This window comes from Rattus norvegicus, chromosome 15 (genome assembly GCF_036323735.1).
Source record: "Rattus norvegicus strain BN/NHsdMcwi chromosome 15, GRCr8, whole genome shotgun sequence".
NCBI classification, from domain to species: Eukaryota; Metazoa; Chordata; class Mammalia; order Rodentia; family Muridae; genus Rattus; species Rattus norvegicus.
The window spans coordinates 15,168,358-15,181,075 of NC_086033.1; the positions used below are offsets into that span (position 1 = coordinate 15,168,358).

At 43.0% G+C, this 12,718-nt stretch overlaps 1 protein-coding gene across 14 annotated transcripts in view; it reads left to right on the top strand.

The window, feature by feature from the left end:
* Nucleotides 1-4,861, top strand: part of Cadps (calcium dependent secretion activator) — a 454,141-nt gene extending 449,280 nt beyond the window's left edge. For 13 of the 14 annotated variants that reach the window (XM_039093071.2, XM_063274046.1, XM_039093064.2 and 10 more), the window contains 2 exons: nt 679-783; nt 3,662-4,861. In XM_039093071.2, the coding sequence (XP_038948999.1) occupies nt 679-783; nt 3,662-3,841 (285 nt within the window). In that variant the 3' untranslated portion in view covers nt 3,842-4,861. The remainder of the gene's footprint in view (nt 1-678; nt 784-3,661) is intronic. The other variant, NM_013219.2, reaches the window with a different exon arrangement.
* Nucleotides 4,862-12,718: the final 7,857 nt, after the last annotated feature.

Below are 12,718 nucleotides of genomic sequence, written 5' to 3' on the forward strand. Positions count from 1 at the left end.
AGGGGAAGTATGATTTCAACAGCTTGAAATGAGCTCATTTGTAGATAGTTTTTTTTCCCTCTTATATTCCATATTTTTTTTTTCTGCTAAGATTAAAACAGATTGCACAGCTAATGCAAGGGCATTTAAATGCTGCCCAGAACAGTTTGGCCCTTAAAGAGAAATCCTCATTTGCTATTCATAGTAGGAATGCCCCAGTCAGACAAATGGTCGTAAATACCCACCCCTCAACTCCTCAGGCTTTCCACCTGGTTCTCAGAATTGCACACATCTGGGTCATTCTCAAAGGTTAAGTGCCAATGGAGGCACCCCTGTCCCTCTTCTGGCCCTGGACACAATGGCATTAGAAAATAGACAGAGCCTCAAATCACAACCGAGTGGCATGAACCAACTCAGACAAGAATCAGGAGCGCAAGACAGGCGAGTCTTCAGAGATGGACCGCACGTGTGCCGCGTGCAGTAGAAGAGTCCCGGGTTCAATCCCCAGTCCGCACTGCCCTAGTCTAGACTGAACTAGCACCTCATTTGTGAGTTGACGGTCTTCTCTGTGCTCTTCAATTCTGTTTAACCCTCTTTTTTCCTCTGGAACCAAACATGTGCTCAAATGTGACCTATTCCCACCCTGTCCTCTAGTCCCTCCATGATGTGTTGCCTGGAGAACTCTTGTCTCTTTTTCAGCAATGGTACAACAGCTCCATGAACGTCATCTGCACCTGGCTGACCGACCGGATGGACCTCCAGCTTCACATTTATCAGCTGAAAACACTAATTAGGATGGTAAAGGTAAAAGGACAAAGCATTCTCCTTTGCACATAGCTCGTTGAAACACACCTCATTGGCAAGCTGCAGAACTTCCATAACACAAAAAGTACCCGTCTACATACACAACATGATGATTTCTAAGACAGCATTCATGCAAAAACAGTCCTGTGAGATCCCTTTGTGGTGCCTAGTTAATTTCTTACTGAGACATCAACCGCAAGCTTGGACTTTAAAAGGAGGGGTAGGCAGGCGCTGGTATCTTTGTCTATGAAGGAAAACCATTGTGTACGTTTGCCATACCCAAAATGTCGCAGAGTCTCCTGTAACTCTGCGTTGCACAATTTCGAAAGCTCGCTTTGGGCACCACTATGCTCCTTGCATAAAATCACCGATTTCGTTTATGGTTTAATTAAATAAAATCTTGCCACAATTAATTTCGTGGAAATATTTACCCCCAGCTACTTGTAAACGTGTTCTGTGATCATTATCAGAATGCAAATCGATATTGTTCTCATAGCTAATTGAAGTGGTTTCTCTTACACTGCGTGTACACAATCAAATGTAAAGGATCACAAAGGTGAGATAACATACCCTGGAAGGAGCTCTTTCCCCCTGTTCTTTATGTGTATGCCGTGGACTAATGATAATTATTTCAGCGTGAAATCGCAGTGGTTTACATGAAATAATAAGATCCCAGAAGGGGGTAAATACGTTTTTTGATCATTTCAGTTTCCATTTGATGCCTCGCCATAGAGGGTTTTAAAAAAAAAAGAAAAAAAAAAAAACGTTCGTACGCAGAACTCCTATTCAACACGTAAAAATCTCCATTAAAATATTTTAGTAATAAGCAGAGCTGAATTCTCTTAACAGTTTGCCAAAAATCTCCCCCAGCCTGCTTCGTGGTTTCCTTTGGAGTCATCCCATCCCCCTGAAGGTGCTCCTCTACCCCGGTGCTAACTGAAGCCCAATAACCATTCCATTGTGTGTAATTAAGGAGTCATTGTCATCTGCATTTGATCCCACCAAGCCTCAGCCCAGCAGAAGGTTACAGTGCACCAAGCCGCAGCTATTGTCACAGAAATGTCTGCACTTGAATGGTGCACTCAGCCTAATTTCCTTGTGGTTTTTTTTTTTTTCAAATCAGTTTCTTAAGGCGAGTTCACTAAGCACTGCCAGACCCTCTGAGTTCCTTTTTTTTTTTTTTTTTGGTTTAAATATTTCTTTTCTTCTTTTTATTCTTGATGTGTGCAGCACGCACATCCGGAGATGATTTCTATCTGACCGTTACCTGACCAGGTAGCCATGAGAAATAAAAAAAAAAAATCACAATTTAGAATTTTCAGATTATCTATTCATGACTGTGTCAAAAACTAGCAATATTTGGAAATAAAAATATGTCGGAGAGGAGACTTAATTTTTGCCAGCTGCCAAGAACAGACATGTGGCAGCCCCAAAGCGCAGAAAGGGAGCATTCACTTTCCCCAGAATGCACTCTTCCTTACTACTTCATCCCAGTGGACTTAGCCAGTCCTCCACCAGCAGCCTGGGGACATGTTGAGAGTTCTGCTTCTCCGGGGAAAATTCCCAAGGGTTTCCAACTCTCTTTCCTGCCTCAACAGACACTCCCTTCACTCATTCATTCAGTTGTTCATTCATTCCTCATCCTGAAAGCTGTACTCCTTCACCAGAACATAGATGAAGGTTAGCTGAGCTCTCCTTGATACTAACAAGGGAAGGATTCAAATCTGAGTAGCTAATCAAAGCCGAGGGCTTCATAGAACCAAACTGTATTTGCTGATAAACTCCGCAGTCACTGTAACCTGTGACTTTAAAAGTGGATTAAACCTGGGATTGTCGACCCCGTAACTGCATTAGATGAACTATTAAAAATACTAATAATGTGGGAGTCACGTTTAAATAGGTTACCATCCTGTCTCTCAGCCCTTTATGAAGTTTCCTGTATCAACAGGTGAAACAGAGTGGAGACTTATCTGCTGAAATGATATGCACTGTGATGAAAAGGCTTGCAGTTAGATAGAAAGACCATTAAAAAAAAAAAGAAGAAGAAGAATCAGACATCAGCCAGATGCTTCTGGTCATGGTCAGTTAACGCCAAGGAGGTTCCAGGAAACCGTCCTTAGGATACATACCTAAGGAAATCCGAGAGAAATTGCCTGAAGGAACAAAGGAACTTGTAATACTGCAGTACCAACCATTATTCTTGAAAGGGAGCCAGATTTCTTCCCTAAGAACATAAAGTTGTGAACGAAATGGATACGGATGCAGATATTTCCCAAGGAGATGAGATCTGAGTCACATGCCTGCAACATATTGATGAGGCATTAGCGCTCCATCTTGCCCATCATTGTGGCTGCCTGTAATAGGTTTCATATACCAACATGCATATGTCTATCTTGTGGGTGAGACAGAGGGACGTGGCTCACGCAATTATAACAGGCAAAAATTCTAAAGACCAGACTGCAACAGAAATCACAAAATACCATAACCAATTGATACACTCATTATGTGTATGTTAGGGCCCCTTGTCCTGTCGATCAAATTGTTATAATAACCTAAAAGAAAGAAGTAGACCGGGGGAGGAGGCAAACAACTATGGAACGTTTCCCTTTGTGGATCTGAATAAACACAAGCTTCTGTTCTTTGCTTTGTCTCATCTAATACAGTTTATCCTGCCACGGTTTCTCGTTTTCTTGTCAATCGGTTGAGTCTCAGTTCTCGGTCCAAGTGAAATCTGAATGGAGTGGCTTTTACTTTTCAATTCATAAAACGTGGCACTTGGCTGAAAGTCATGACTCTCACACTTGTGCCTGCTTTGCATCCTCTCCCTCCTCACCTTGTGATGAGATCAGTCTTACCTCCTCATGTTTTGTTTCCATAGAAAACCTACAGAGATTTCCGATTGCAAGGGGTCCTGGATTCCACCTTAAACAGCAAGACCTATGAGACCATTCGAAATCGGCTCACTGTAGAGGAAGCTACCGCGTCCGTGAGTGAGGGAGGGGGCTTGCAAGGCATCAGCATGAAGGACAGTGACGAGGAAGATGAAGAAGACGACTAGATCATTCTCTGGGTCCAAGAGTCCACTGGGATGGAGTCCTGTAATCAATGCATGTCTTTAGTCTGTTAGTTAACCCCATTAGGGAATTTTCTGTCAACCACCATGCCCATGAGATGTTTACCAATACAGACACCATTTTAGCTGCGTGGTACCAAGATTAGCACATGGTTTCCTGGTTTCTGTGTCTATATGTTTACAAGCAATATGGAATACCATTCTTAAACACTGTTCATGGAGAGAATACATAGTTCAGCTGCTAGGTGTGTCCCTTTTGTTAGCAGAACAAAACGATGCTTCACCCTGTGCTCCGTATGTACTGATAGGAAGCAGACGTGGGAGCCAGTGTGTTTCCAAGTCTCTGTTTCACATATGTGGGTATCAGGTACTTAAATTAGTACATAAATAAATTAATTTAAGCACATAGATCTGCTTGGTTTTGGTCTCCGTTTTGTTCTCATCCCCCGAAACTGAAAGCAATGGGCGTTTGTGTCCTGGCAAACACAGCTTTGCATTTTTCCTTGTAGTTTCCCCCCACCACCAAAAAAGTTAATTATTGATTAACTTGGATTAATAATAAAGTGGATTAATTATTTTAATTGTCATGGCAAGGGGGCCATGTGATCAGGACGTAGCATCAAGCAAGGTTCAGACCAATTGTCTTCTGTGGAAGTTTATCCTAGTACATGTCACGTTTTCTGTTTCAATAACTGTATATGTAAAAAAAAAAAGTATCGAAATGACAACCCTAGACTATAAATGTATTTATAATAAGATATGGATATCTCCTCCAGTAGACTGTAACCATGATTTCCATTATTTTGTTCCACACTGTTTTTATATCTGTCACGTACATTGCACTCTGATCTGTAACTGAGCGACCCTGGGGTCCTCTGTAGAGCTGTTTCTTTCTGTGGAAAGTAGTGGATCCATCTTGCTTTTTGCCTTATATAAAAGCCTACAGTTGTAAAAGTGTGGGGAACTGTGGCTTCTCAATAAACAATTATTCAAACGTCCTAAGAATGTGTGTGTGTGTGTGTGTGTGTGAGTGTGTGTGTGAGCCCGTCTTCTTCCACCTCCTCTGAAAGCCCACTGAAGCATAAGAGTCAGGAAGAAACAGAAGAGGCGGGGTGGGCAGAGGTAATTTTCTAGAGCATTCTTGACACTGTCGTTGAAGAGAGACTGCCTGGAAGTCCATTAATTCACACTCCACTAATTCAGGATCTGAGGTTGGGCGCATTATGTTTTGCATCGTAGGATAAATAAGGGTTTGCTAAGCAAGTGAGTAGTGTAAACGAGAGGAATGTTTCTCCTGTACGGAGAGAAGGCCAACAAACTGTTTTTAAGCTCCACTTTAACAGCAGTGTTTGCATTCAAACAAAGTGTGTGCCAATTATATATGATTCTTATATATTTGTTAAAGTCTTTTTCTTCAAGATTCTCTAAGACATGGAGTACTCTTCTCACTCCCCAGCTCCTGTCAACAATATAATTACCTGGGTTTGGAAGAAATTAAATGTGTCCCCTTGCTTGCTTTATTTGTGTCTGTCACAAACTAGGCTGACTTCTCTTTGGGGGCTGAGACCTAGCGGAAATGACTGCTCTTCCAAGAGAACAGGGTAGAAGGGTTGCCAGTTGTTCTTAACAAGAGCAGTTCTCCAGAGGGCACACACCCACTGTTTACTTCTTCAGGTCTGCCACAGGAACAAGGCCTTCCTGCTCTTGCCAAGTGTACAAGAACTCTCATTATTGGCCAGCTGTTCTAAGCTAGGTGTCTTCCATAAATTACCCCACTTAAGTCTCTTAACAAATATGAAGCGAGCACTGCTGTCATCCTTGTTATAAATGAAGAAATAAGGATCAAAGGTCATGTGGGCCAGATGTGGCAGATCACACATCTAATCCCAGCAATTGGGATTTAAAAGTAGGAGAACCAGGTGTTCAAGGCCACCCTCAGCTACACACTGAAATTAAGGCTATCCTAGGCAGCATAAGACCCTGCCTCAACATCACCCCCATCTCAAAGAAGCACAAAGGATCAGCTAATTTACCCAAAGACACAGAGCTAGGTCAGTCAGAATAGACAGGCTATGATTTCAGACAATGTTTTTGTTATACTCAGGGTTGCAAAACTACAAACTGTTTCATGAAAGAATTGCAGATAATGTTAAAATGTGAAAAGTAAAGAGGGAACATCCTGACATTTAAAACTTGGGGCTCAGGGGGCGCTGCTAGGGGGCAGTGAATAACACAAGACATGAAGAGGGTCGGGCTAGAAAGGACGGCACCTTCAAAGTCAGGGGTCAAATGAAAACTAAAACTCCCTCTCAAATAGCATAGAGAACACTGTTAAAAGTATCCTCCAGCTTCGCAGGGTGGAGAAAACGTGTGGAGCAGGAAATGGCCCAAGAAGAGCCCAGACATAAAACATTGGCCCAGTTGAACCCTCAGGTTACCCCTGCCACAAGCACACATCAAGGAAGAGAGCTTCAGTGTGTTCTTGTCTTTTAAAACAAACACACTGAAGAGAATTCATCCTGAGATGCAGATCAATATTTTATCCCAGAGAGAACACATTCACAAAACGGAAAGATTCAAGCAAGAAATAGAGAGCACCTCGAAGTCCGTGATGAGCCCCTGACCCACTGCCACCCTCTACCTTACTGTTCAAAGGCCACCCTGATCCCTAATATGGGGAAAGACTTTCCTAGTTTAACCTTTTATGGAATTTCAGGCAGAGGACACATTTGCTCATGTTTGTGTAGACATTCCATTGCTGAGATAGCTGTGGCTGATTCTATGGCCACATGGCATTCTGGTATACAAATATGTCACAATGGATCTACCCATTTTCCGTGTAGGATGGCCATAAGGACTGCTGCTGTGAAAGTCTACATATCCTCTGGGGCAGTTGTTGGGCCCCAAGGCAAAAGCACGCTTATTTTTGGAAGATGCCTGGTGTTTTCCAAGCTCCACACCAACCTCTCCAGCAGTGTGTCAGCACCCTACCCTTCTCCTTGGCAAGGCCAAGTATATCAGTGTACGATCTTTCCACATTCTGTTGAGGGAGGTCTAGTGATTCATGGTAGTGGGTTATAAAAACGGAGCTGATTTCCTTCGAACACATTTATTGGTGATTTGGTTAGCCTCTTTCTTTTGTAAAAGGTGAAAATTCTAGAACCATGTGAAGGCCGGGGAGATAAAGATGTCATGGAGTGATTAAGCTGATGGAAAAGCAGTCCTTCTCCTAACGGTCAAATAGGCATCATGAACACACTCTGCTCATGCCCACTGCCAAAACCACCTCACCTCTCTAACGCATTTCCTCTCATCAGTTGGGGGATCTTTTGAAGAGACAAGTGTAATCCAGGCCCTCCCTAATTTAAGGTATCCAAACTTCTTCTTAGAATAAAACTCAAACCCCTTAAGGTAGCATACAAGGCCACATCGGTCAGACTCTTGCCTGCTCCTCTCTAGGCTGGCCCATACTTGCCACTTCTCAGTGCCACTCTGCACCTGCTTCTTCTCATCTTTCAACCCTCAGCTAAATTGCACTTTCCCAAGGAAGCCTTGCCAAACTCACCTTCAATCCTTAGTGTGGCTCTTTGCCCTCTGCTACTCTCTCCTGGCAGCACCCTGGCTACTCTCAAGTAGGCTATTGACATTCCTGTGCGTTCCTTAGCAGTCCTCTCCACTTTGGGAAGATTTGCCTGTACCAGATTGCCCACTCTAGCTCCAGTGCCATTGTAAGCAGAGACCACTCAACAGAGAAGGAAAGGCTACAGATAGAGAGGACCTTCTTGCTCTTTGCTTAGAATCTCCCAAAGCCTCTTTTGAGTAAATGGTTCAAGACTCAGAGGAGGGAGCAGGAAAATGGGGCTCACAGAAGAGGTTCAACTTGAGGAGCGGTTGTGGGGGCGGGCAGGAAAAAGACAGCAAGGGGGCAGGAAAATAAGCCAGTGGGGTTCTACAGGGATGAGAATACCTGTTTACTCAAAGCATTAAGAGAGGTGCTCCCAGCTCTAACAGGGACACCTGCATTGCACCACCTCTCCCACGTTTTTAGAAACACAGCAAAGGTGGGAACAGAAACATTGCATGAGACAGAGGTCAGGAATGACAGCCATGAAATATTGCCTTCTGAACATGGCAGGGCCATTGCCCTCAGGAACTCAAATAGGTATGGTTGCTCGCTTAAGACTTACACAAGATCAAGCCAGTCAACACTCCAATGTGAGTAGAGAAGGGGTTCACAAGGTCCCACCGCTGATGGAGGAGCTTTTCAAAGCCTATAGCTGCTACTGGAGGAAAAGTCCATTTTCTTCAATGGTTTGGTCCATGGTAGGTTTCCCATGCTCCAGTAGATGGCCCTACATCCATGTGCATATAGACAGCATTATATTAACTCCGTGTGCTATAAAGGAAGAGGAGGGGGGGGAGTAAAAACCAGCCAAGAAGGATGACATGAAGAATTGGAAATAGGATGTGAATGGATTCTGGAAGGAGTTAGAGAAAGAGAATGAAAGATGGATATGGTCTAAACATACTATATTCATATAGGAAATCACCAAAGCATGTATAATTTTTAAAATATGCTCAGTGGGTTAGGGTCTCCTCCTCAGGGAAGGAAGTACCTAGGAACTTAGGACACACTGTGTTGAGGAGATTAAGGTGTTTGGCAGACTTTAATTTGGATTTGTTGGTCTAGATAGCCATAGCTAAGCAGTGTTTTTAATTTTTTTTACATTTATGTTTATAAAATAGAGGACTGGGGAGATAACCCAATCTATAAAGTCCTTGCCTTGTACACACAATGAACTGAAGTCCACTCTCAACATCCTGTTAGAAAAAGAAAAGCCAGGTATGATGGTACATTCTTATAATGCTAGTGCTGAGGGAGGTAGAGATAGGTCAATCCTTGGAGCTTACTGGACAGACAAGTTAACTTTGAGAAACCCTGTGAGAAACCAGGGATTGCTGGTAAACCCCTTGCCGTATGAAAATGAAGGCCAAGTTTCTCATCCCAATAATCAATTTAAATTCATTGGAAAGTCTGTTATTCTCAAGATGGACAAGGGAACCCAGAGAGCAAGTTGGCTAGCAAGACTAGGGACATCAATGAGTTCCATATTCAATTGAGAGACCTTGCCTCAGTCTGAAAGTGATCAAGGAAGACTCTCAACATCCACTGTGGTCCAACACACACACACACACACACACACACACACACACACACGTATGAGACCACACGTGTGAATACATATACCACATATACACACACTTAAGACAAAAAAAACCCCAATAACAAAAGCAAGGTGCATGGCACATAAGAAAGGAATGTTTTAAGCTTCCCCCTGGCCCCCACGTGGCTGCACACACACACACACACACACACACACACACACACACACACACACACACACACACATCAAATAAAACAATTACAAGAAGAAAAAAATTCAATTTTATCCCCATCAGCCTCTTTCCCTAAAGTAGCCATTGCTAACAGATGGTCAAATACTCTCCCAAATATGTCTACATTATAAACAAGTATATTAGATATATATTTGACACATGCGACATAGATTTATATAAATGTTAATCATCCCAAGTGTACAATTTTGTAAAACACATTTTCTACTTGTCTTCATAGACTCATCTGCATGCCTACCCATATAGATTTTCCATATACTTTGCTAATGGCTTCACTGCATTTAAGGAGATTTTTCTGGTCAAAGGAGGGACAGGAGCCAAGTAAGGCAAAATGAAAATAAGATTATGATGGATCAAAACACAGCGGAGGAAATGAGCCATCTGCAGGAGTGACCCAAGAAACTGTTTGAAAATGTGTGACTAAAGAATTTGTGAAATATCCCAAAGCCAATCACAGTCTAACTGCGGGATTACAGTTGTCTGTTTATGTGTCTGTCTCTGCTAGACTGCCAACTACTCGAGGTCAGGGACTGTGTGTGCTAGTTGGGTGCCTAGAATTCAGTAGGCGATCAATACATGTTGACTGAACTGAAGGAGCGGACATCAGACCTAAGTGTGATCATGATCCTAAAAGCATAATTGTATTGTCATGGGTTTGGTTTTTTTTTTGGTGTGTGTGATGTGTGTACGTGTGTGGTGATGTGTATATATTGGTGAGTGAAGAAATGTGTGTGTGTGCCCCACAGCAAGAGGGTAGAAGACAGAGGACACCTTCTAATGTGGGTCTTGCCTTCTACCTTGTTTGAGGCAGAGTTTCTTTGATGTTTGCTCATCACGGTATATGACAGATTAACTAGCCATAGGTCACCAGAGGTTCTTCTGTGTCTGCATTCTATGTTTCTTCAGAAGCATTGGGATTACAGGCATGATCTATTGTGGTTGGCTTTCTATGAGTCCCGGCAGTTCAAGCTCAGACTCTCATGTTTAGCAAGCATTTTACCCATGAAGACATCTCCCAGGACCATGGTTTGGGTTTGTTGTTGCTGTTTTTGTTGTTGTGTTGTGTTGTGTTGTTTTGTTTTGTTTTTTTGTTTTTAAGTATCATGGTAGAAGGCAAAAAACTATGAATGTCACCACAAATGTGACTTGAATTTCCCATGCAGGAATGAACAACCACGCTGTCAAATCTTGCGTTTCTGTGACAATTTTAGAAAGTTGACCAAACGACCTGAATTGTACCGTGACTGCTTAAACACAAAGTTTACTAAGTTGATTTCCTTCAAATGAGATCCAAAATGAGTGTGTTCCTTATGGCTAGCTTCCACCAAACGCATGATTAGCAAATCTGAAATGTAATCAAATTATGCACATTTTCGCAGTACTTGTTAAACAATTTTTCAAAATAAATATTCATCTTTTATTCAAGGTTGTTTTGCTTCTTCGTCTAAATACTAAAATTATCATTTGTTTTCCTTTTAATGAAATCATGCATTTCATCCATAGTTATAAATCTGCTTTTGTTATAACGAAGCAAAACATGAGAACAGGGGTGGCTGGGGTGCCGTCTGTCGGCAGAGTTCTCTACCCTAATGACAGTCCATGGAAGCTCAAAGAAAAAACACTGAGCAACAAACTAATCACAGCCACCAGCTAGCGTAGGGATAAAACAATGCCTATTAGTCACACGATGCCAAAGGAACGGAGTACAAAGGCACAGTCCAGCAGAAGCACACAGAGAAACTTTCTTATCTCCTACAAATTGACAGTGGGAGGGCAAGTCAGTTGGAATCACGATTAGGTTGGCGTTTTTTTGTTTTGGTTTTGTTTTTGTCTGTTTTTGCCTGTCCATCAGAGAGAAGCTGGCTATGCTTTTTTCTAGGTGAGGAACAAAACGGAAAAGAGTAAGCACCACTCTGCTTAAAGCAGGAAGGGTGTGACTGAGACACTGCGCACTTCAGAAGCAGAGCTTGGGGTTTGCAAATATATTTGAGGGAAAAAATCAAAGGCAAAAAATTACAATGGTAAATATTTGAAGCAAATGAAAACTCTGTCCATGAGCAAGGTAAGGCTGCACCACAGGTCCTAGTGTTGCTACATCATTGTGACAGAGACAGATGGACTATGCCCTTACCCCATCTCCTCAGATATGTCTTGGAGTCAACCTTTGAACATCACAAATTCCCCTTTAGTATTTTTGCTTCAAATATCAATAGCTAGCTCTGGATTGATGAGTACTTTTTAAAATTAAAACGATAGAATAGGAGAGACCTCACCACCTGATCAGGTGGGCACTCCTGAGGCTGCAGAGCGGAGGAGACCACCAACACTGCCCACCCCTGCCCACATCCCTGGCCCAAGAGGCAACTGTATAAGGCCTCTGGGTTCCCGTAGGGGAGGGCCCGGGAGCGGCAGGACACCTGCGCCTGAGACACCGCCGGAACCTGAAGGAAACAGACCAGATAAACAGTTCTCTGCACCCAAATCCCGTGGGAGGGAGAGCTAAACCTTCAGAGAGGCGGACACGCCTGGGAAACCAGAAGAGACTGCACTCTGTGCACATCCAGACGCCAGAGGAAAACACCAAATGTCATCTGGAACCCTGGTGCACGGAGGCTCCCAGAAAGAGCGGCACAGATCTTCCCGGTTGCTGCCACAGCGGAAAGGACTTAGGCAGTACCCCACGAGCAAACTTGAACCTTGGAACCACAGGTAGGACCAACTTTTCCCCTGCAAGAAACCTGCCTGGTTAACTCAAGACACAGGCCCACAGGAACAGCTGAAGACCTGTAGAGAGGAAAAACTACACGCCCGAAAGCAGAACACTCTGTCCCCATAACTGGCTGAAAGAAAACAGGAAAACAGGTCTACAGCACTCCTGACACACAGGCTTATAGGACAGTCTAGCCACGGTCAGAAATAGCAGAACAAAGTAACACTAGAGATAATCTGATGGCGAGAGGCAAGCGCAGGAACCCAAGCAACAGAAACCAAGACTACATGGCATCATCGGAGCCCAATTCTCCCACCAAAGCAAACACGGAATATCCAAACACACCAGAAAAGCAAGATCTAGTTTCAAAATCATATTTGATCATGATGCTGGAGGACTTCAAGAAAGACATAAAGAACTCCCTTAGAGAACAAGTAGAAGCCTACAGAGAGGAATCGCAAAAATCCCTGAAAGAATTCCAGGAAAACACAATCAAACAGTTGAAGGAATTAAAAATGGAAATAGAAGCAATCAAGAAAGAACACATGGAAACAACCCTGGACATAGAAAATCAAAAGAAAAGACAAGGAGCTGTAGATACAAGCTTCACCAACAGAATACAAGAGATGGAAGAGAGAATCTCGGGAGCAGAAGACTCCATAGAAATCATTGACTCAACTGTCAAAGATAATGTAAAGCAGAAAAAGCTACTGGTCCAAAACATACAGGAAATCCAG